Below are 26,124 nucleotides of genomic sequence, written 5' to 3' on the forward strand. Positions count from 1 at the left end.
TTTGTGTCCAGTTGCTGGCTGTGGGTGTGCCACTACATATCTGGTTACAGGTTATTCCACTACATATCTGTCCATCTAGTCACTTCCTGTGGAAGACCACCAATAAGGGGTAAGCTGTCATTCTCCCCTGCTCCCATGAGTTTTGCTGTATTTCTCAGCCTTCACACATAAGGGCTGGATCATCTCCTAGGTTCATCACATATTTATTTACCATTCTGCTCTAATCTCGCGTGAACGTCTTTTATTTTTCTCAGCTGACATGTGATAACTGTATGGCATTTTTCAACCTCGTTGAGACTCTTCTGATGGTCCTCCTTTGCTAATACGTGTAATTGCAACTTTTGTTCCTGCGTTAAAGAAAAGAAAGAAAAGAAAATAGTTAAAGACAAACTTTTCATATTAAATGATGTCTTTATAAATTAGATGATGCAGGAATGATAAAAACACTTATTGGGAGGTAAGCCCCATTGAACACAGTGGAGCTTACTTATAATCATACATAGAAATTGTGCTGACATCCCACGTGGAAGGGCAATAATCTTCCAGCACAGTTATTAAAGATCCCTATAAGGTAAGACAGAAGCCACTGTAGAACTGCAGATGACTCCCAGCTCTATCTTTCTTTTAAATCAGAACCAGTGAAGGCGGTGAAGGTCCTGTGTGAATGCCCGGTGGCGGTTCGAGGATGGATGGTGGCTAATGGATTGAGGTTGAATCCTGACAAGACAGAAGTACTGTTTGGGGGGCACAGGAGGCGGGCAGGTGTGGAGGACTCCCTGGTCCTGAATGGGGTAACTGTGCTCCTGAAGGACCAGGTGCGCAGCCTGGGAGTCATTTTGGACTCACAGCTGTCCATGGAGGCACAGGTTAATTCTGTATCCAGGGCGGCTGTCTCCCAGCTCCATCTGGTATGCAGGCTGAGATCCTACCTGCCCACAGACTGTCTCACCAGAGTGGTGCATGCTCCGGTTATCTCCCGCTTGGACTACTGCAATGCACTCTACGTGGGGCTACCTTTGAAGGTGACCTGGAAACTGCAATTAATCCAGAATGCGGCAGCTAGACTAGTGACTGGGAGTGGCCACCGGGACCACATAACACCAGTCCTGAGAGATCCACACTGGCTCTCAGTACATTTCCGAGCACAATTCAAAGTGTTGGTACTGACCTTTAAAGCCCTAAACGGCCTCAGTCCTGTATACCTGAAGGAGCGTCTCCACCCCCACCATTCAGCCCGGACACTGAGATCCAGCACTGAGGGCCTTCTGGCGGTTCCCTCGTTGCGAGAAGCCAAGTTGCAGGGAACCAGATAGAGGGCCTTCTTGGTAGTGGCACCCGCCCTGTGGAACGCCCTCCCAGCAGATGTCAAGGCAATAAGTAACTATTTTACTTTTAAAAGTTTTTAATGTTTGATGCTGTACTGTTTTTAATATTCGGTTGGAAGCCGCCCAGAGTGTCTGGGGAAACCCAGCCAGATGGGCGCGGTATAAATATATTATTATTATTATTATTATTATTATTATTATTATTATTAATTATTATTATTATTACTATTACTATTACTGTGTCTCCCCTATTTCCACCCCACTCCCACTGTCAGGAATATCATTGCTAATGGTATCGAAAAGGCAACAAGTGATACAGAGAATCAGTAGAGGCTTTCCTGGTCAGAACCAGCACTTTCAGTCTTGAAGCCCAGGCAAAATGTGTCAACATGTGCTTTAATCTTTTTTTAGCTTTCTGTAGATATTATTTTATTATTTTTATTATTTATTTATTTATTTTGTTATTATTTTTATTTCCACAACTCCAAACAATTGCATGCAGGCACTTCTCTTGCTCCCCTATAACAAAGATCAAACTATGTTTGATCCACCCATCTCCTGGCTGTTTTTTAAAACAGAAATGCAGGCACAGAGTGCAGTAGCATAGGAGAAGGGTGTGATAAAGCTTTTCACAATGGACCAAAAATGTTCTCCACTCTTGCCATAAAGAAACTCTAGGGGGGGGGGCAGGATGTGGTCACAATATGTGAGTCCGCAACCCCTTCTAAAGGCATTCCTTGGAAGTTTAGCCAAGTTCTTTAACACCAAGATCAGCAATGACGGGTAAGTTTATCCCAAAAGCAGCTTGCTCACCACTCTCATTCTTCCCCTGCTGCAGTGTGCAGCTTCCCGAGAGGATTGGGTAACATTCAAACAGAGCAATGACAAAGCCTAGCAGTCATGTTCTACCGAAGCATGCTTTGTACTCTGCTAGAGTAACATGGCAGATGTAATATGGAAAGGATAAAGGAAGAAAAGCAGGGACAGAGAAAAGGGATGGCACAAAGAGGAAAGTGAGATGCTCCACCTACTTTTGGCTTCAGTCCTACCAACTGCTGGCTCCAACCTTTCCCACTACAAACCACAGCTTCAACCACAGCTAGGAAGTGATGAGTGACCCCCAATAAATTACCCCTAGAGAATGCAGTCCTTGGCAGAAAAAGGTCCCCCACCCCTGGTATAAACAGACAAGACTGATGGCCTCCTGAAGTTAGGTAACCAAGCCGTCAAAGCACAATTCTAGCTATAACAGCTGGATTAGTACCCCCTTTTACCACACAAGTTGCCAGAACTCTGCAATCATCATCTGTGGTTCTTGTCTATTTCTCCCCCTGCTACATATACCATCCTTTGATCTCAAGGCAGTGTACAACATTAGTAACACATTACATTTAGGTGCCATAAGTTGTACTTGCCAGGGCATTTTAACATATCATGTAACTTAATATAAACTACTGGTATGTTTTTATCCAATCTGTTGAATTGTGTAAGGTTTTTTTAAAAAAACCTGCTGATTCTGCTGTTTTGTACTGCTTTATTATTACATTTATATTTTGCCCTTCCTTCCAAAGCAGCACAGGGCAGCATATATATGGTGTTATTATATTGTTGTATTGAAGGGTGACACTTCCCCCTCAAAAAATAAATAAATTAGTAAGTAACAAATTATATTCCATTTCAATGACATACTCCTTTGGGGGGCATACAACTAAAGATAGAAGTTTAAGAGACTAACAGTGAATATATATGTGGATTCAGTTGTCAAGACAAATATTATATGCTGATTTATCATAACATAAGCCACTGAACAGATTCTAGCTCATAAATTTTAGTACCTCAGAAGGTCAAGTATGACTTCTAAGTTTGGGTCTTTCTAACGTCACTGGGTTAATTATTCAAACACTCTTCTGGTCAAAATGACCTCAGAACTATTTCCTTGCATTTATTGTTCTATTATTGCATTGGCTCTCTTCTATCCCTGCTTATCTCCTGTTCTTCTGCTTGGAAGTTCCTGTACTCTAAAATAAGCGGGTATGCCTTGCCCAGTGATTTCATGTCATAGTAAGTATAACTGCAAATGCTGTCCTCAGTTATGCTATGTCCTGTTATGTGTACTCTAGCTTACTGTTTTCAAAGGGTCTACATTTAATTGCAAAATAACTTATGTTCATTTAATTTGGACGTTAAAATTTATGCCATCCATCTTGGTGCTTCCAAAATTAAAGGCTTCAGTTCTGAAACTACTTTTTCTCTTTTAACTTTATTGTGAAGCCTCAGTTCTCACAATGAGACTGACTAAAATTATGCAGCAGGTTTAATACACATTTCAGCTTGTCTGATCGTTTTCCACATTATTTTCAACTGATGATGAGGTTAATAACATTTCCCCTACTTCACTGTGAGTTAAAAAGCAATCTGCCTAAGTAGCAGAGAAACCAAGCAATCACTTGGCTATGTGAGAAGCTGTAATATTATGTACTGAACTTACCATGTGGCAAAGGCTAAATTCTGGATATGAAATGAAACTCAACACCAACGCTGACATGAATATGATTTTTTTAACGGTAGCTTCTTTATTACCATTGAGGAGATTTGTTTGGAGAGGAGGTCTGCTTGCAGGTAGATGTTGCCAGTCATTTGTAATGGCAGGCTGGGGCACTTGTTCATGAACTGAGCACTTCTGCTGAAGAGAGGAGCCTATCCCATTGGAAAGGAGAGGCTGAGGTATGTAATGGTAAGTAAACCCTCTCTTGCATAGTCACCCAGCCTGTTGTTTCAGACAGTGGACTAACTTGAGTATCCACAAAAAGCAGGCACCCTAGACTGCCATGTTAAGTAAAAAGCTAACAAGCCTCTCCTGGTGCAGTTCTATGCATGAGTAAATGCCATAATTTGTCACATAGTTTATCTCTTTCCTCTTAATTGTGCATATGCATGTGTACAACAAATTTTGTGCAAACAATTTTTCTGCAAGCACAGGAACAATTTACAAGGCTGGACATGATTTACTAGAATAGATTATTTGCAATAATTTTGCATGATCATTAATTTAATATTTGTATAGATAAAATAGATTACACATACTTCTTAAACAAGAAGCCTAACTTAAAAGTGAAATAGAACAAAACACATTTTATGTTGCCTTTGATCTTTAACTTGTAGCCTTATCTCCCAGGTCAAAGGACACATTATTCAATTTCACCATATTTTGTGTAAAATCACTGTAGCGTTGACGATGACTTTCAGTACAAATGTCATGGTACTTAAGGCTAAACCGGACTCTAGTTTTTGAGCTTCTTAATTAAAATCACAGTTTATAATGGTCTGACAATATTATCTTTATTCTTTCCAGTTGAGCAGCAGCAGAATTTTCACAGCTTTTAGTCAATCAAGCTTAGCAATGTTTCAACAGCTCTCTTTAATTTCAAAAGTGGTTCAGCAGAGTGACTAAACTGAACTGGCACACAAAATTCTTCTATGTTATACTGGAAGAAGAGTAACACACTGCCTGTGTCTTTCATAGCATTTTAATTACAAATATTAGCCTGAAAATAAGAAGTAAGTCTAACCAAACCATAAAGTTTAACTGTAATTTTCCTCGCAAACACTTAAGTTATTATACTAGCAAGGAAAGTTAGAAAAATAATGCTACACAAAATAAAGTCCCATTTTGTTAACAAATAAATCCAAGGATTAAGGGAAGTTTGGATAAGCACCTCTGCAATACTCAGAAGGATATTTGAATATATACCAACACCTCTATAACATGTAACCATAAAATGCAAAGAACCCTAACATTTTGCTACATGAAAATTTTTCCACTCACAGAATGATTGTTGCATTCATGGAAAAGGGTCATTTCATGAGAGAAACCATCCTTACATGAACAGAAGCAAAAAATTAGGATGCAAGCCTTTGACATTTTTATAGCTATTGTAGCTCTTACCATTTCGTTAAGCTTCTTTTGCAAAGAGTAATTTGAAATCTGTAATAATGAAAATCATTAATGATTTAAAATGCATTAGCAATTAATTGTAATTCTTCTAGTTTCAAGGAAGTGGAAAAGTTGTAAAACTTGTAACAGAAATGTAATGCCAATAATAAGACTGCATGTATATGAAAAGCCTTGAAAATAAACCCACATTGCTAATAGGCTGCCAGCTTGCACATACTCAGGTTATTTATTTATGGTGTTAAAAAAGGGAAGTGGGGGGAACAAAGGGCATGATCCCCTCCCACCTTGGTTATGGGCATGGGTGCAACACCAGTATGTTAGAAGGGGCTCTTTACTCGTTCTCCATATTACCATCCACCTCTCTGCCTCTCCTTAGTGCAGACTACTCATGCTTGGAGCACAAATAAATTATATTAAATTAAGAGGGAAAGCTGGCTGTGTATGTGAGCAGTGTGCACACAGGATGCCCCATAGCCTCTAACAACCTACCATGCTGCCTACATGTATGGTCATCATGAGCATAAAGCCAAACCAGATATAACGTTTGCCATGTAGCATTACACCGCTGTTAAAAGGAGGAGGAGGAGGCGGCAGTGGGTTGAACCATATTGGAACCTTGCTTTGTGGGTGGGGAGCTTGAACTCTTTGCCCCTGTAATGGTACTAATCAGAACTGGACCTCCTGCACACCTATTCACAATGGGAGGAAAGCACCAACTGATATCAATTGCAGCTTTTCTCCCCATTTCAAATGGCAGTAGTGGGTATTATTAGTCAGGACTATGATGGAAGCAAACCCACCCCTCTACCACAGTCCTGATCCTGATTGGATTTTCTGCGCCCCACCCCATTCCAAGGCTGCTTGATTTTTTAAGCACACACACACACCAGTTACACAAGGGAAAACCACATGCCTAACATACCATCTATTTTTGCCTTTAGACAGAGTGGGGAAAGCACAGTTCTTTTGAGTCTGGCTGCATAAATACTATATATTTCAAGCATTCTGGAAATCTATCTTCCCCTCAAAGAATTCTGGACCATGTAGTTTGTTAAGGGCTGCTGGGAATTGTAACTCTGAGAGGGGTAAACTACAGTGCGCAGAATTCTTTGAGGGAAATAATGTGATTCAAATGTGCTTTAAAAGTATAGTGTATACACAGCCTATGTATATCTGACTGGAGTGGATGTTATGACTACAAACATCTTATCTATTTCTTCATTTAGAGAGAAGAGGGGAGAAAACATAGTTCTTTTGAGCCTGCGCAAATCTTTAAAAAGTGAATACTGCTGGGACTACAATGAAATTCATGTCTGTTTTTGTAACCTTTTCCTGCCTGATTTTACTCATCCCCAGAGTCCAGCTTTGTGCCTGTTTACAAGCATGTTTATAAAGGTGTTCAGAAAAAGAAGAAGCTCTCTTTACAATCTTTCTCCTTAAAACTATTTTCCTTCTATTTTTATGCCTTGCTTAGCTTTCTTATCACTGAGGCTCTAGTGATCATATTCCATTTATTCCACCTCAAAGCCTCTCCCCACATTATGTTTATAATACCCTTCTGGGGCACAAATGATAAAATGCACCACTGGAAGATGGATCTCTGCGCATCTCCACACTAACACTAGTTCCACATGGGATACAATCACTTACTGACTACGGTAATTCAATTTGCACAATTATAATTGGTGGGGAGGTCTTGTGCAACAAACCCTCTTTGCCAAAAGACCAGACTTTTTTGCAGTTAGGAAAGTGATGGGGAATGCTCTGGAATAGCACTTGTTTTGACACAACTTTCTCTAACTTCTCCACACAAAGATCAGAATGAATGCTCATTAAATAATAGCATCATCTACTCTCACTGAAAACAAGCAGGTCGAATGCTCAATAAACAGGTCATTTGCTGCTCCTTTTTAAAACTCTATGCAGCTTCCTAGAGTAGGATCATGGCATGCATGGAATGGGTCTAATTCTTTCCTCCTGAACTGCATTCCCAGTGAAAACTGCTTTTCGCCCTGAGCTGCTATTTGCTACAGAGGGAAGTTCACTGGTGCCAATGAAAGCTTCTCTACCGAGGCAAAAAATACTGGAGATGAATGTTGAGCATGGCATCAACTCCCAGTATTACGCCATATTATTTTTCTCACTGCTGCTACATGTATAATATAACATGGCTCTGAAAGGCCACACTACTCCCCTGTTGTATTTCCTTTTCACCTGTATGTCTGCATGAATACTGTGCCAGGTTTATGGATCAGTATATAATAAATGTTGCATTCAATCATCCTATGACTTTTCTATGCCCTGAAGTTCTTGCCAGAGCAGAACCAGCTGCTTCTAAATTTCCAATTGTATAACTCAAAGATTAAGGCAAGATTGATTATTATAGCCCAGTCCTAAGCACTGATCAACCCTTGTGGTACAAGCAGAGGCTTGTGCTGAAACAAGTAAGTTCTCATTCACTGCAAGGGAAACCACCTTCAGAGGTCTGTTCACATACTGTTTCTTGTACCATTTTGCCAGTACAACCTTGCACCCATGCAAGGAGCAAGGTCACCCTGGTTCCCCTTAGAATGTGGCACAAAATGCTCTCCTTCTTATGCTGGTCTTGTCTCATTTTCACTACAACCCACCTAAAAGAATCTCTAGATTTCTCTACAATACTAGGGCATGACTGCTATTGTGCCAGTAGAGAGACTAGGGCCCACTCCCAGCATCAGACGAAGGTGAAAAAATATTGATCCTGTGCTTTGCTGCCAATGTGCATACCGGTAGTAAAGGTAAAGGGACCCCTGACCATTAGGTCCAGTCGTGACCGACTCTGGGGTTGCGGCACTCATCTCGTGTTATTGGCCGAGGGAGCCGGCGTACAGCTTCCAGGTCATGTGGCCAGCATGACAACGCCGCTTCTGGAGAACCAGAGTAGCATACGGAAACACCGTTTACCTTCCCGCTGTAAAGGTAAAGGGACCCCTGACCATTAGGTCCAGTCGTGACCGACTCTGGGGTTGCACGCTCATCTCGCATTATTGGCCGAGGGAGCCGGCATATAGCTTCCAGGTCATGTGGCCAGCATGACAAAGCCGCTTCTGGCAAACCAGAGCAGCACATGGAAATGCCGTTTACCTTCCCGCTATAGCGGTTCCTATTTATCTACTTGCATTTTGATGTGCTTTCGAACTGCTAGGTTGGCAGGAGCTGGGACCAAGCAACGGGAACTCACCCCGTCACAGGGATTCGAACCGCCGACCTTCTGATCAGCAAGCCCTAGGCTCAGTGGTTTAGCCCACAGCGCCACCTGCGTCCCTGTAGTAGAGCAAACCTGAATGAGCTCACATCTACAAATTATTGCTCATGAGTAGAATAATCTACTCATATGAGCAATGTACCACCAGAAGAACAAATGCACCTGAGACTGCTGTTCCTCGGTGAACAGAAGTCCATTCACCTTTTAGGGGTGTGGTGGCTTTGTGGGACATCTCTCCTTGCCAGACCGTGAGCACTCCCGGCTTGAAATCCTGCTCCGTGTCAGCCAATTGGCCAATGGCAGTCTGGTGCGGAGGGCTGAACCTGAGGGAACAATCCCACGCCACGCCTGCCCCTGACACCCAGCTCTTCTTCATCGGATTTCAACCTATGATTTGCCTCTTCAAAGAAGGAAAATGGCTATCTCGTGCAAATTCCAGTGTTATAGAGTGCAGGTCTGCTTGTTGTATATATGACTAAAATGTTTGCATGAACTGCTGTTAGTGCAACTGACATACCAGTTGGCTGAAAACTGACTTACTGAATGCCTTTGTTGTGGTGAATTTAAATCAGATTCCATCAGATTCCATTGCTGAATGGTCCCCCCCCCCAACTATATCTTAGTTAAGAAAAGCAAGGGAGCATTTATTACTCTTTCAGTCCATGTATCATGTTCAGCCAACCATGAAGTACACGATATATCACTTGTGCTGTGTCATGAATTGAGCAGGACATAACAAATCCTTTCAGCCTTTTGCACAGAAGGTCAGCAATGTGAAGGAATTGCTTTTAAAATAATATCAGCATTAACCAGATTATGTTAAAAAACAAGGTATGGCATCAACATAATCAAGCTATCTATAAAAAGTAAATGATAAACTAGTATAATCAGCATAATATTAATGACAAGCAAAATGTCCACTGTTGCATAGTGAAAAGGCACTTTTGAGTAAGAACAGTTTGGGAAAATGCCCTATTGTTATTTAACTTTAACATTTAACTTTAACTTTACATTTACATTTAAATTTAGATATGTCTGAGTGTTTAATAGCACAAAGGAAGTTAGTATGGTTTTTGTATGATTTCAGAATATACTTTAATAAATTAAATTTTCCTGGTCTGGTCTAATATTTTATTTGATTCCCTTTCTAAACCGGTCTAATTTTATAAAACTTATTCAACTTAGATCAAACAAATCTAACTTAATCATTTTCATTTGAGCAGCCCAATTATATTTAATCAATTACTTCAGAGTTAATGTTTAGGGGAAATTAATTAAGTGTCTTACGATGAAGTTTTGTTCTTGCTAGTGAGGGATGAAATGTTTACTTTAGGATGAAGCTCCTACTACTACTGTAGACAAGGCTGGAATTTTCATCAGAAGAACTAAATAAGCCTAACACTGAACTTCAGAAGTACAATTGTTAACAACCTGAAAGAATAGCTGTGTCAATCCCAAAGAAGAAGAAAAATAAGACGTCCACAGGAATCCATATGAGTGTCAAGGGAATAACTGTTCTAAGATCCCAGAACTGTAGCAGGGTAATTTGCTCTCATTTTAGCAAGGTGAAAAAAATTTCATGGTAAGTCCAATTCTTCCCTTGTTTTTGTTGGTGGGGGACAACAGATTGCTATGGGACTTCCAAGAACTGTTCATTCAAGAAAGTTTTGTGAACATTTTACTGTACCGTAAAACTGCATCAATTTTATAAAAATGATTGAATGGGCTGATAGAGGACCAAGCGACAGTTTTGCAAATCTCATCCAAATGAGCGTTGATCTCAAAAGCTGGCAAAATTACTGCTCCTTTAAAGAAGTGAGCAACTATACTCTGTGGAAAAGTCACTCCTTTAAATAGAGTGGATTTAAGAGTGGATTTCTCATGGAGTATTTCCTAACGGGAGAAAAAACCCTCATTTTTTCTGGACTAATGAATAGTTTTACTAAATCTGAGAAACACAGATGACAAGGCAAGTATGGAACTCTAAGAAGAACTGCTGCCTTATCTTGCCTGATTTTCTTTATTGGCTTTCTGAGGAATTGTGGGAAAGGTATATAGCCATCTCCTTGGCCATTTTGCTCCACAGGACTCTGGAGAGTCTGCTGCATGTGTAGTTCAGTTGAGATGCAAACAGAACCAAAACTGTGCATCCCTAGCTAGATGAGGAATTGCATATACAAAATAAGACAAAATAACTAGTAGGAATAGTGTTAGACTTAGAATACAGAGTTTATACCCCTCCTCAGCCACAAAACATTGGGACAATTACAGTGGTACCTCGGGTTAAGAACTTAATTCATTCTGGAGGTCCGTTCTTAACCTGAAACTGTTCTTAACCTGAGGTACCAACTTTAGCTAATAGGGCCTCCTGTTGCTGCCGCGCCGCTGCCACACAATTTCTGTTCTCATCCTGAAGCAAAGTTCTTAACCCGAGGTACTATTTCTGGGTTAGCAGAGTCTGTAACCTGAAGTGTCTGTAACCCGAGGTACCACTGTACTGAGTCTAACCTACCTCATAGTTTTGTTGTAAAAATAAAGGGGAGTCATTTATTTTATTTTCTGTGTTTATATGGTGCCTTAAGCTCTTTTGAGGAGCAGCAGAAAACAATCACTTGAATAGATTCCCCAGCCCAATGTAGGAGCCATGCAAAAAGTCCTGGATTAGACAACCTCTTGTTTGGGAAAGAAAGTAGGGGGCTGCATTGTGTCCCTGCTCCCCCACCAACTAATTGTTAATTGGCAGAACATGCACAGTCTTGGCTACTTCATGGACACTCTACTGGAACAGGGCCCAAATAAATCAGGCTGTATGAGTACGGAGCTAACGTACCTGTAACATTTTTAATGTTTCTTTCAGTCCTTCCATTTCTCTTTCTTTTGATTTCATAGCAAGTAAACATTTTCCCTTCAAATAAGCATAATATTTTGTTAGAAAAAGGAAATATAAAATGACAAATTTCTCAGCTAAGGGACATAAGAACAGGTCTCTTGAGATGTATTAATAACTTTGCACATCGTAATCTATTCTATATGCAAAAGTCTTGAGGATAATTACTTCTGTTCTTCAAAACACTGCAATATAAAACTCCATCCACTTCAACAAAACACTATACTAAAGCACAGTGGGTTCAAATAAAGAGTGATAAAAGCCTGCTAAAGACTTTGTAGGAGATATGGATCCTGTCATCATTCAGTTGAAGTCAACATCACTTTTTCAAAATAAATATGCTACATTCTCTATTCAGAGACTATTTAGATGACTCTTTTGCTGAAAAATACACTGCTCCTTGCCTTTATTCTGCAGCGTTGTTGCTCTGCTTACTCCCTCTCTGTTGAATCATATAACTAATCACTATCATGCAATTGTTACAATTTGATCTACATGTTCTGTTCAATGGTGCGAGGAACTGTATTAACACAACGTTTTGCAAAATCTGACATTTTCATTTTTTATACTCTTTTCAGTTAAAAATACTAATCCATAGTGTGTTTACTTTGTAGCACTGGATGAACATTCACTCATGATTGGGTATGAAATATGTTTCCACTTTTTCAGCCATCAGCTTGAGAATTTGATGAGACTCTGTGTTAAGTTTTACACACTCATTTTTCTTTTTGCATTTTTCAAATAATCTGCTATAACAATTTACTAATGTAAAAGATGTGCTCAAAGATTTAGGCTACTTCCAACTTGCCATATCTTGAAGTGCAAAAAAGAGGATAGCCTGAGGCAGGGAAACAAATCGCAGCATCCAGACAACCCATGCACCTGAGCCTGAGCCAAAAAAAACCCCATAAACAAACAAACAAATTCAGACATTTCCTTTGAAATGGAAAAAAGCAAAACCCAGATCAGCATGTTGGGCCCCCAAAAGAGGACATGTCTGGAATTTCCCGGACATATGGCAACCCTAATATGATCAAAGCATTAGATCACAAGGCAACACCTGATACTTCTCATGCAGAGATGTTCTACAGAGTCCTCGGCCTTTGGAGGGAACTTTTCAGTGGTTGCAAGGTCTGCCGCTGGAAGGGAAAAGCTGAAAACTCCCCATGAACACATAGAAGCCCACACTAAGCACGCTGAATCCCAACCACTAACTGACTATCCTTTTTTTTTTTTTTTGACAAATGAGTCATATCATTACCTTTTCTTCTTCTGCAGCAAATAGTCTTAATTGGAACTAGAATGCCACAAGAAGGAAACAAATTTAAATAGTATGATCAACCAACATGTGTAACTTTTATTTAAGCTAGTACATTTTTAAAAATTGATTTGCTGCAATACAATACAATTCATTCTTATCCACCTCCCCAACTTCAAGGAACTTCATGTACATACTCATCCCCCACAACAAGGCTCTCATTATAGCTGAGACTTGTTGTTTTTGAGCAGTTCAACTCAACTGGTCTTGAGAATATGAATGACAATACCACTTGTATATTACTGCTGAGAAGAAATCGACTCAATGAGTACCTGTTTTTTAAAAGCTGCCATGGCTTCTGTATGCTGTTTGTTTAATGCTTCTTTATGATCCTGAAGAGCTATCTATTATTTGACAATTTAAATTAAAGAAGAACAAGATATTTAAAAAGGCATATATAAACATATTTAAAGTAAATTAAGAAAAAAATTCATTTTTAAGTTTTCTTGGTTAAAAATAAATAATCAAATTAGTGAAAATTAGTGAGATGTATAAACCTGAAAATCATAAATAAAAATTTCAAAAAAATGAAGATAAATAATCAAATAATGATTAAAGAAGGCATACAAGAATACTGTATATTCCTGCGTATAAGACTACTTTTTAACCCAGGAAAATCTTCTCAAAAGTCGGGGGTCGTTTTTTATGCCGGGTCATATTTCTTATATGGCGAGTATATCCCAAACTCTATATTTTAACTGGAAAAGTTGGGGGTCGTCTTACACGCCCAGTCGTCTTATACACCGGAATATACAGTAATAACAACACTTGCAACAAATATTCCAACCAAGAAGAAAAAGCATAGGTATATTATTGTAGTCAGAAGAAATTCATTTCTATTAAAATATAACTCTATGAATTTGGACCTGAATGAAAATGCTATTATAATGCTCATTTACTTTAAGGTATGTACAAATGATATAGTAATATTTATAGCATATTTAGAATTGCCTTTTTAAAAACTGCCACCCTCATCCACAACAGCAGTGCAACAGGGGAGCATATGGTGCCTGAGGAGACAAATTTGCATTCAAATTCCCGTACAAAATGTTTTGGTTGCCTGTAAAGCCAAGCATAACTGAAGACACTGGACTCAGAGAGAAGAGTGAAGGTGCAGTATAACACTGGCTAGAACCAAATGTACTTAAAGTACCTCATATAATGGTTCTTCACATTTAATTTTGACAGAACAAATCACTAAATTTTATAAATTCTATTGACACTGCTTCCACAAAACCTCAGAACACTACAGAAACATGTATATTAGATCAGAAACCCTATCTCACCATTCTTCAATACTGATATTAATTCCAACAGTAAAGTTTCTAAGAACAGATGCTATCAAGTTTTAACTATTTGAAGAACACTAACCTTTTGCCACTCAAGCTCCTGTACTTCAACAACAAATTTGCTAATTTGTTCCTCATATTGACTTTCAGTCTCCTAGTTTCAAAAACATACAAAAAAGGTCACTGTTTGTTTAAAAAAAATACATTTTCAAAGAAATTTTAGTTAATAAGATTAGGATAGTCATTTGTGCTCTGAATAGAATTAAATATATGTCTCACTCATTAGGAAGAATAAATTCCATCTAGTCTTAAGTATACATTAGAAACACACATCACTGTGTAATGGCTTCCTTTTAAAAAAAATGCTTCAAAGGACAAATATTATACTTGATCTTAGCCAGTAGACTAAGAAACAACAAATATTAAGTGGCAGAAACTAACCATCTCACCAATAACTGTTTATAATTAATAACAAACCATTATTTCACCAATATATATTTTCCTGCTCCTTCATCCTAAAAAAAGAAAAAATCATACTGGAGGCAGGCAGTGCACAAACTTCAGGCTGTGAGGAATTTCATCAGACATAAGAATACAGGAAATTGCCTTATAATGAAGCAGACCATTGATTCACCTAGCTCCATGGGCATAGCCAGAATTTATGATGGGAGGGGGGGCACAGAACCAAGTTGTTTGTTAAGTATTTCTATTTAATTACTGTACTTGATTTAGGTGGGCAGCTGCCCTCCACCCCCACCCCCCTTTGGCTACACCCATGCCTAGCTCAGTACTGTCCACACTTACTGGTATCAGCTATTCAGGGTTTTAGATAGGAGAAATTCTCAGCCATAGCTGGAGATATCAGGATTTGAACCTGAGACTTCACCACAAAAAGCAGGTGTTCAGCCACTGAGCTACATCCCTTCCCACATCATCTCGTAGCTGGGAGACCTGGGTAAAAACACCCCCTCAGCCATGAAGCTCAATGAGTGACCTTGGGCCAGTCACTGTCTCTCAATCTAACCTACCTCACAGGGTTGTTGTAAGGATAAAATGGGAAGGGGGGAGCCACATATGCCACCTTGAGCTCCTTAGAGGAAAGGTGGGGCCTAAATGTAATAAGAAATAGAAAGTTGACTTAGGAAGAAAAAACCAGAAGGTGACCCAATCATGACAGAAGTAAATCTTCCTTAACTGGCAAGACTCTCAACTCTGAGATTATCCTGGGCAAAGTGATAGCTACAAGGAAAAATGCATTTAAGGGGGACTCAAATGGGGAGGGGGCAGTGAAAAGGGGGATCAAATTAAGGTGAGTATCTTAGACCTAATCTAAAAATGATGGGACACTCATACCGGTAGTTGTTTGATCAATATGTTGCTCATTTTGACATCAGAAAGGGTGGACAGGTAAGAACAGCTAAACCACCCCTTCCTTATCTCTTCCCCATTTATTACACAGTCCAGCTCACTTCGGATATAGACATTCAGCTGGGGAAAAGTGCACAGAATGATGGGAGGGTAAGAAAAGGAAGGGGTTTAGCTCCCTCTAGCACTGTGCTTTCTTGATGCTAAAATCAGGTCCCACCTTCTTATATGTGGACTGGGCAGACAAATCTACAGCAAACATGGCTGCTCTAGTAAAGAGAATGAAATGGAAGGGCAAGTTCTTCTCTACCCATCACAACTCCATCCTCTTCTCTAGCAAGGGGTTTGCATTAAGTTCATACATCGGACCACAAACATATCCCCCCCCCAAAAAAACGGAATTTATATACCAGTACCGTGTTTCTCATATTATAAGACACGTCTTATATTTATTTTTTCCTCAAAAAAACACACTATGGCTTATTTTCAAGGGATGTCTTATTTTTTTCCTCCTCATCCTGCCGCGGCCGGCATTGCTGCTGCGCCTATCACTATGTCTTATTTTCGGGGTATGGCTTATATTCCTTGAATGCTTAAAATCCTGCTATGGCTTATTTTATGGGTATGTCTTAAAATATGAGAAACAGGGTATATAAGTATCTGAAATTCAGTATGTTGCTTTTCCTCAAAACAGACTTATAGCAGCGAGCAACAATCAAACACTTCAATCAAAATACTGTAAAAGCCAGTATTGGAGAGATGTAATCTGAGCAAGCAATAAAACAAATAATTATAAGCTTTATTAAAATGATTCACAGTGAATCCTATAAAGATGCACTCAGAACTTCAGAAGTAAACCTCATTGAATATGATGGGACATAATTCCTGATAAGTACCTACAGGCCTGCAGCCATAGCTACTTTCAGAAAAGAGGTTCCTCAAGATTGGGCCCACAACGATGAACCACAGCCTATGCATAAGATCTTCTTTCATTTACATTTAATTCAGTTTAGTACACAAATACTTTTAAAACATATTATTTCTCCCCTCCCTTTCCTTCAACATAGCCTTCCTGATTTCAAGCACCATATAAAGGTTCCTCCCAGTTAAAAACAATGGATTTTTAATGACACCTACATATCCAACCACCATTAATACCTCCGTACACATAAGACAAAGATAATCAAATTAAGCAGGAAAACCCAAATGAGAAATGAAGGCAGAAAGAAGACCGTGGAAATAAAATGAAAGTTTCAAAGAGAGGGAGAAAAGAAAATGGGAGGAGAAAAAAATACTCCCCCATAAAGGCTTCTTTTAACACTGCATATATTAGTACAAAGTTTCCTCACATGTTTTTTATACAGGAGGATTAATATGACAGGAGGGAGAGTTCATATTGGCTGAAATGCTTCCTGAGATATGTGAGTTTCAAAGCCTCAACAGATTTATAGGTCAAAACCAGTCCCTCTAATTGCGTCTGAAAGCTAATAGTTAATTGCACAATTTTTGCAGGACAAGCTTTATGTTCCCACTGACCCACTTCTGTCAGAAGACAGGCTTCTTCGTTTTGTATTCCCCGAAGCTCCCAAATGCTATTCAAAGAATATTCCAATTAGAGCCAATCTACAAAAGTATGAATCATTTTCTGCAAGATACCTATTTTCCAGAGAAGGTCACAGTAGATGCAACTGAAAAAGTCAATCCTAGACAAAGTTGCCACCTGAGAATTCAGAAGCAAAACCTGGTCCACGAGCCCTTGCAAACAGTGAGTCTGGCTAGCCAGAAGAGCACAAACATCATCAGCAATGCAAGGCCTTCTCTTTCGTCTAGAGGTCAGGTCTGTGCTCCTTCAACTACCATCAATTCCAACTTGCCTGTTTACTACAATTGATAGCAATAGTGTCTTTCAATATAGGTTGAAAACCAGGAGTGTTGGTTACTGACCTGATGTTGCAGCCAAATGTTTTAATCTTAACATGTTCAGATTGTTATTATGTGTTATACTATAACCAATACTAAAGTTATGAATACAGAAAGCCATCTTGCACGTAGTCAAACCGTCTGTCTATCTAGCTCTGTCAATGACTCCCTACAATGACTACCGTAGCAACAGTTCTCCAGGGTTTCAGAAAGGGGTTTCTGCCAATCCTCTGACTGCTTGATACTTATCTACTGTCATAAACCCGCAAAGCCTTTGCTTCTGTGATTATAGTATTGTTTGCAGAGTATTACAAATGTCATGTGGCGTAAAAGTAAGGCAGATAAACACAAAAATATAAAAGCTCATAAAAAAACCTTTCTGCACTCCCTAAGTGAGTAATATTCTGTAACTACAACAAAATAGTTTTCTTATAATTATCTATAAACACTGAATCCGGATGCAACTTCTATTACAGTACTCCCCCATCAGGGACAAAAGCCAATTATTTTGAATACCCTATGACTTTTCAGAGAAGGGGGAGTATGCTCTCAAACAATTTATTTACAAATGCTGTTAAAATGTGCTTATGAGTAAAGCACACATTAATGAAAAGCAGAAACATGATACATTATTAGTAAAAATCCTGTAGAAAACAGCCAGTAAAGTATACTTGTGTATTCTGTTTCCCGCCCCCCCAGGAGAAGCAACTGGGAAAGGGCAATTTTCAGCAGAAAAATGGCCAGATGGGAAAGGGTTAAAAAACCTACCTCCCTACCTCCCTACCTCCCTCCCCTTTTCTATTCTTGACATCAGCTGTTATTTATTTAATTATTTTAAATGAAAATGCTACATGCAACTGGGTGCAGGTAGTGCCAAGTTCAGAACTTAGTAAAGACAACTGTGTTCCTGTTTATAGATGCTTTTCTATATTACCGGTATGCAGAATTATTTCTGGCATTGCCACAAATGGACAGGGTGATGCTAAATGGTTAACAGAGCTACATAAGTCAGGGGTATTGCCTACAGCTTCCAGCAGAAAACCACTTTCTATAGTGTGGAAAATTTAAGAAGTACCGTAGGCTGCTGTTTGACAGAAGGGATGGGCCAATCAGTCAATTTCCTATTTCTATGTCAATTCTACATGTCAATTCTGCCCCAATTCTGCAGTGATCTGTAATTTTTAAAAAAATCCATACAAAAATCAATTATTTAAATCCATATTTAAATAAGTATTTGTAACACAATGCATGTTTAAATACATATTTTATCTCAATACACACATTTCAAAATGTATTTTACTCTAATGTATTTTATACACTTTGATGTGTTATTCGACCCAAGAACTGTATTGTAAAATTCACTGAAGTGCAGATCTGAAGGTTCATTTATTAATTTGAGATGTGCAAATTAGTTCATTTCACTTAAAAATGCAGACCAAACAAAATTCTCTTCCATTTCTATTTGACAGTGGGACCTACGTACTATAGCTAATAGTATGTTTTGTTAGCATTTCTGGATCTAAGCAATTTACTTGGAAGTTCATTAGGATTGGGTTATAAGATTGCTTAGGAATTGTTTAGAAATAATGACATTTTAGGAGATCAGCACTTAAGTTTGTAGGAAAGGAAGGAGAAGAATGGAAATGAAAGGAAACTTTGTTTCCACTGTGATACAAATTATTTTGCTGGTGAACTGCCCATTGACAGTTGCTTAAATATGCATCAGAACAAGGAGCAACAAATTATCACCTCCACTGATCTGTTCCCACACAATTCATGTATCTAGTGGCATACAATAAGAGAACTGGGTCAATATTAACAAAATTAATATCAATAGGGACAAATATAAGGTTCTACACTAGGGGTGGAAGAGCCAGCTGCACAAATATAATATAGCTGGAACATGTTCTGAAGAGGGTGATGTATATGATAAAAGGTCTGGAAACCAAGCCTTATGAAGAATGGTTGAGGGAATTGGGTATGTTTAGCCTGGTAAAGAGAACGATAGAAGATATCATAGTCATCTTCAAATATCTAAAGGGCTGTCACATGGAAGAGGGAACAAGTTTGGTTTCTCCTGCTCCAGAGGCTGGGACCCAAACAAAAAGATTTAAGTTATAAGAAAGGAGATTCTGACTAAACATCAGGAAGAACTTTCTTACTGTAAGAGCTGTTTGACAGTGGAACGGAGTCCCAGGAGAGGTGGTGGACTCTCCTTCCTTGGAGGTTTTTAAGCAGAGGTTGGATGGCCATCTGTCATTTATGATCCTGTTGAGAATCCTGCGTTGCAGGGGATTGGACTAGATGAGCCTTGGGGTCCCTTCCAATTTTACAATTCTATTATTCTAAGGAGTCAGAGTTGCAGAATCACTGCTCCTTCCAAAATGCTGCTGCCTCATGCCACTCAAAGCCAAGGGCTTTGTTATTTCCATTTTCGCTGTTGTCCGCCACTGGCCTGCAGATCAGGTCCTTACTTGTGAATGGACTGGCTTAGGATCCACAACATCCTTAGCCAGCCCGGCTCTGCCCCGGCAGTATATCTCAAATAGCTTGCACCTTTAGAAACTACAGCAGGGTGTTCCAGGAAACCTGATCCCTCCTAACCAGCTCTTCTTTCTTTCTCTCTTTCTTTCTTTCTGTCTGTCTGTCTACAGGTAGGTAGCCGTGTTGGTCTGGATCGAAGTAAAATAAGAAGTAAAATCTGAAGAAGTGTGCATGCACACGAAAGCTCATACCAAAATAAAAACTTAGTTGGTCTTTAAGGTGCTACTGAAGGAATTTTTTTATTTTGTCTGTCTGTCTGTCTGTCTGTCTGTCTGTCTGTCTGTCTTCCTCCTCCTCCTCCTCCTCCTCCTCCTCCTCCTTCTTGCTCTATCATCACTCATTGCCAAGTAAGATTGTCTTTCATGGACATGGTCTTAACAGTGAGTCCGTAAGTGACTGTGGAGGGCAATTCTGGATCCACACATCCTTCCACAGTGGGGACATAGGTTTCCGGGCAGGTGGAAGAAGGTGGAGGGATACCTCTGCTAAATACTAATCCCCTCCAGGAGCACAAATTTTGGGTTAGGATTGCTCCCAAAAGATTTAAGGTTGTTTTTTTATTAAACAAATAAATTTAGCTGGTCTCCAGTTAACCACTGTTACTCCCCTCCCCCTTCATTCTAAACTGGAAGTTTTAAAAACTTATACATTCTATCTTGAAACATCCATGCAACACATTAAAAAGAAAACTTTCTTATGTTTAGGAGGGAAACTGTATTTAATTTTAAGACGATAACAAGAGACACAAAACCTTTAGAAGTCTTTATATTTTATTAGCTGCCTTAGGACTACAAGGATTTAAGTGTTTTTACAAAAACACCACCATAACAATAAAAGAGGAGTCATTTGATGGTTTATTTACTCGTTATAACCTTTAGAAAGTGTCAAGCCTTTGTAAAGTGCTTCCTTCAGGCTGTAGTTTTACAAGATAGGCTGTACATTGGTCAAGCCCCCCTGATTCTTGACCCTGAACAGATTTAGGAACAGAGTACAGCTGGCTCACATCCAAGCAACCCAAACTAGGTACTTTTACCATCTTTTTCAAACTCATAATCCACCTCCTACGAAATTGCAAAATCCATTTCTTTCATGCTGCTCAATCAAACAGTTCTCAGACTTCCAAATTACTTCACAGTCCTTTTTAGGACACCCTGCAATGGGCCTACATAAACTAGATGTTGAAGCAAAACTTGTTAATACTGTACAGGCAAAACTCAACTTGGGGTTACATTCCAGGGACAGCACATAAAACAAAAATCAAGTATAGTCAAATCACATGTGGTTCACTAGCGGGTAGGATTTAAAAGTATTTTTTTCCCAGATGCCCAACCCTTTTCTGCACCCTTTTAATTTTTAATTTTGCCAACCATGTAAAGCTAAATGTGCACAAGTTAAATGAGCATAAGTTGTGAGTTACCTGTACCTAAAGAACATTTCTAAAGTTCAAAGCCCGCTATAGCACGTTTTAAGAAAAAAGGAGTGGGCTCTGTCCCTGGTCCCCAGACACAGATAATAGGCAGCAACAAGGAAACAAAATTTTAAAGAGTGGAGATGGCTAATGCATGAATAAGTTGTTTCTCTAACCATGCATGATACATAAGTACACTTAAGAATTGGTAATGCCCGAGATATTTCTTCAGGCCATGCTGCAAAGTAGCTGCCCTTGCACACAAAACAGCTTATGTAAGTGTAATTAGATGAGGGGGTGGCCTGAAGGACACACCCCTCCCAGTTTATGACTGGGATTGTAAAAAGAGACTACAGTGGTACCTCTGGTTAAGAACTTAATTCGTTCTGGAGGTCCGTTCTTAACCTGAAACTGTTCTTAACCTGAAGCACCACTTTAGGTAATGGGGCCTCCTGCTGCTGCTGCACCACCGGAGCACAATTTCTGTTCTCATCCTGAAGCAAATTTCTTAACCTACGGGACCGCCTCTCCTGGTATGCCCCGCGGAGGACCTTAAGGTCCACAAACAACAATATACTGGAGATCCCGAGCCATAAGGTGGCTAGATGGGCCTCTACTAGGGCCAGGGCCTTTTCAGTATTGGCCCCAACTTGGTGGAACGCTCTTTCACAGGAGACCAGGGCCCTGCGGGATTTGTCATCTTTCCGCAGGGCCTGCAAGACAGAGCTGTTCCGCCTAGCCTTTGGGCTGGACTTAAGTCTGACCCCTGTGTTTTTCCTCCCTCATGGTTTGGATTTATGGACTACTTAAAATGAGGCTGCATTTTAAATTTTAATATTGTATTTTAATTAATTGCTTGTTATGTTTTATTGTAATTTTATTGGTGTTAGCCACCCTGAGCCCGGTTTTGACTGGGGAGGGCGGGGTATAAATAAAAATTTATTATTATTATTATAACCTGAGGTACTATTTCTGGGTTAGTGGAGTTTGTAACCAGAAGCGTTTGTAACCTGAAGCATTTGTAACCCGAGGTACCACTGTAGAGTTGTACCTCAGGTTACGAACACCTCGGGTTATGAACTCCGCAAACCCGGAAGTATTTTCGCCGTGCGTGCGTTCTGCGCATGTGCAAAGTGCGGAAATTGCACTTTGCGCATGCGCAAAATGGCACTTCGGGTTACGACCATTTCGGGTTACGGACTGCGTCCCGGAACGGATTGTGTTCGTAACCTGAGGTACCACTGTACTAGGATGCTTCCATGAAGAGGCTTAATACTATAAGCAGGTAACTGGCAACATAGTGTTTAAAAACTTAATCGGCTTTTTCCTGGAAAAGAGAAATCTGGATTCAATAGGGGGCATTCTGATGCCAATACTACCATGAGGATGCTGCAAATAATTTGCATGCATCAGCAGCACAAATCCCACAATAAGTACCCATACAGAAACATCCCTAGAGTGGCTCAAACTGGTTGAAACTTAGCCTAGCAAATTCCCTTTCATTGAACGGATTGGCATTGGTGAGAGTGAAATGCTGGTTCTTGTATAACTAAGGTAATGGCCAGAGTTTTCTTCTAGAAAGGGACATATTCTTCTTCCCTCTTTTCTGTTTTCCAATGCTCAGAAAACTGGAGTGAGCAGAACAATACAAAGGAATAATTCACTGTTATGTACAGTTTATAACAAAGATACCCAGAGCACTATTCCGTTGCCACAGGTCATGCATGTGCAAACAGGATTCAAGTCCTCAGCCAGAAGGGACTTGGAAAGCGGCTGAGGCTACTACAACACAGCACCAAGTTCACTGTGAGACATGCCACAGGGAATGGCCAGTCTCAGTTTTAAAATATTTCCTGAATCTTGTGATCAGTCTGGACAGCTGATTCCTTTAGCAGCTACACTTATCTCTTTTACTCTGCCTCTGATGTTTTTCAGGGCAATGCCTTCTTACATACCTCCAAACAGAGAAACAAGAAGATGGTATCAGTATGCTAGGAGAAACCACAAGGTTTGAATTAATCTTTTTTCAAAATCCCAAAAGGCCAAAGCCAGCCCAATGTGGTCTGAGAATGATTAATAGGATTAATAGTCACAGAATTTGGAGTGACAGAATATTAAAAATGAGACATGTGTCTGTAAATACTGGATGTTATGCTTGAAAAGAATATTATATTGGGATGGGAGATACACCACAACATTTTGTGCAAGTCCAACTTGTTCCCTCTAATAGTGAACTTAAGTGGATGTGGGGGTGGGCACTGATGCAGACCTTTTAAACCAGGCACTCCCAAACTACGGCCCTCCAGATGTTTTTGGCCTACAACTCCCATGATCCCTAGCTAACAGGACCAGTGGTCAGGGATGATGGGAATTGTAGTCCAAAACAACTGGAGGGCCGAAGTTTGGGGATGCCTGTTTTAAACCAACACTGAAACTTCACTCACATCAAGCATAGACTACTGTAATGCCTAGTATTTGGAGCTAAGGATTGCCAGAAAGCTTCAGCTGGCTTTGACCAGTGATTAAAGTGATATATGTGTTTTACCAGGCATCTCCTATCAATGTTATAGCAGTATCAAAGCTAAGAGATTATGGTGCTGAAATGCCCTTTTTCCAATGTTCCATGGTGTTTTGCCTGTATCCAGGATCCTCATTTCTTGCCACTTTCACCACTCCTTTTAACCTGTGAAATTCCTCAAGGGAAGAGTTGCCAGTCATTTTAGGCGTATGGGCACATTTGAGTTTAATGTGTGGGCACCACGCCCTCTGATCACTTTTCCATTCCGCAGTCAATCACATACATGGACACATAGACATGCAAAGTAAGTGACAGAAAGAGAGGAAGTGCATGCACATGAAGTCTGGTTTTCCAAGGGATCTCAGTAAAAGTCAAATCCAGAAGGAAAGCAAACAGAGCTGCAATGTGCAGTGGGAAATAGCGTCACTCTTCCAACTTCTTCCTTCAGCTCTGTGTACTTTTCAAGGGAGGAAAAGTGCATGGGAGGGCTCAGAGGATTTGGGGGAAGCAGCGAATGACCTCAAGGTTGCCGTTGCATCAATGGGAACCACACTTTCAACCCCAGCCCTAAGGGTTAAAGACACTTAAATCCATAAAAAACCATCTTTCTCCACCTTTTGATTATACCATTCATGTTGAATAGCAAGGCTGTGCATAAGAAATGCATTCTTATGACTGTGGAACTCCTTTCTACTAGCCACCAATACTGTATAGCATTTTCTAAAAGCTGTGTAAAACCCAGTTTAGGTTGGCTTCCAACAGCAAAGGCTAACCAAGCATGGATAAATTTTAATACATTCTATTGTATATTTCATTTTGCATGTTTTGTTTGTTACACTGATCCATTGCCTCATACAAAGAGCCTCTTGATAATGTACAACAGAATATAAAACATATATAATTCATTAAAACATATTTAAACAATTAAAACATTAAAACGTATTTTAAAAATCCAGAAAAATACAAAGAATAAGAAGTAACGCAGCAAGTTAACAAGAGGGGATGGGAACAAGCATCAACAGCAGTAACATATAGAAATTAAAACCTCAAATGCAAGTTAAATAATCACCATTAGATTAAGCAGAGACTTAATCTCTGCTTAATCTTAGTCATGAAAAGTTGGACATGACTAAATAAAAAACTATAAATATAAAAATAAAAATAACATTAAAAAGCTTTAAAAAAAAGTTAAAAGGCTTAGAGGAATAAGAATGTCTTTAATTGCTTTACATTTCCGAATTAGATAGAAATATAGGTAAATAAGTAAATGTGCCTACCCTTCTCATACGCAATTCTTCTACTGCCTCCAGAAAACTTGTTTTAAAATCTGATAGCTGAAGAGAAATCAATGCTTCGGCGGAATTTTGTAAGGTATAGGCAGGTGCTTCCTTATTGAATTCTTCATCCATTTTAGAAATTGTATCTATAATTTTTTTACCGTGCGTTTTACTTGAAATGAAAAGAATATCATTCAGAAAATTGCTACATCAGAAAAATGGCAAGTATTGATACTGCAATTTAAAATATTAGCTAAAACTTTAAAACATATAGGTCACAATCCAATCACACTGTTGCATGTGCAGTTTACTGCCACCAACCCCTTCATAATGCTGGTAGACTTCCCACAAGGACAGAGCTGAGCTCATAGGGCACCTGCACACGCCAAATCAGTCAGGCTCTTTCTATTTAAACAGGCTCTGGCATATTGTACTCACTATATCAGTTGTACTCTATATCAGTATATCAGTTGGCATATTGTACTCACTATATCTCGCAAGAGCAGTTGCGAGCACTAATTTATATACCATAAAATAAGCTTGTATTTCAGCACTATTTGGGGATGCCCCAGTATGGTGCCCATGTTACAAATTTTAAGGAGTCAATACAAATTTGTAGCATGGGCACCCTACCATACATACAGTCATGGGAAAAAGAAAGCACACCCTCTTTGAATTCTGTGGTTTTACACATCAGGACATAATAACAATCAGTCTAGTGTTCTCTTGTGGGTACATTCTGCAATATATTCTGGATGCAGTAACTGTGAGTGGTGGATTTATTCTGCTTTACTTTCTACCATGATACTTCCCCAATGCTGCCATATTATTGCTGTCTGGAGCAGCTATAGTATAACAAAAGCAAGACAAAAATAAAAACAGAACTGAAGGAATCAAAAAATGTGCTCAGAACACATACACACACCTCTCATCAATAATAGCCTTACCAAAAGGCAATTAACAGACTTGCTGTGTATTTTAAGTTGTCACAAACAAGAATTCACATTCTTGAGCACACAGTTCATGCCAGACAAAAGAATGATAGCTCCTTAAAAAACAAAAAACCATCATGTA

The 26,124-nt window shown here is 39.4% G+C and overlaps 1 protein-coding gene across 1 annotated transcript; it reads right to left on the minus strand.

The window, feature by feature from the left end:
* Positions 1-25,182, minus strand: LOC118086512 (coiled-coil domain-containing protein 73-like). The gene is made up of 7 exons (XM_035118190.2): positions 25,051-25,182; positions 14,101-14,172; positions 13,002-13,073; positions 12,673-12,708; positions 11,355-11,429; positions 5,272-5,310; positions 1-347 (listed from the first exon to the last, which is right to left on the minus strand). The coding sequence occupies exons 1-7, from the start codon at positions 25,180-25,182 to the stop codon at positions 204-206; spliced, it is 570 nt and encodes a 189-aa protein (XP_034974081.2). The 3' UTR covers positions 1-203.
* Positions 25,183-26,124: the final 942 nt, after the last annotated feature.

This window comes from Zootoca vivipara, chromosome 1 (assembly GCF_963506605.1).
Source record: "Zootoca vivipara chromosome 1, rZooViv1.1, whole genome shotgun sequence".
NCBI classification, from domain to species: Eukaryota; Metazoa; Chordata; class Lepidosauria; order Squamata; family Lacertidae; genus Zootoca; species Zootoca vivipara.

Bases quoted from the DNA above. Each gene is read 5' to 3' on its own strand.
- LOC118086512 (XM_035118190.2), bottom strand. From the start codon at position 25,182: ATGGATGAAGAATTCAATAAGGAAGCACCTGCCTATACCTTACAAAAT. The intron at 5,311-11,354 runs GTACGTTAGCTC...TCATTATTACAG, and splicing joins AAACATTAAAAATGTTACAG to ATTTCAAATTACTCTTTGCA. The intron at 348-5,271 runs GTAAGAGCTACA...TCTTTAACGCAG, and splicing joins AAAAGAAGCTTAACGAAATG to GAACAAAAGTTGCAATTACA.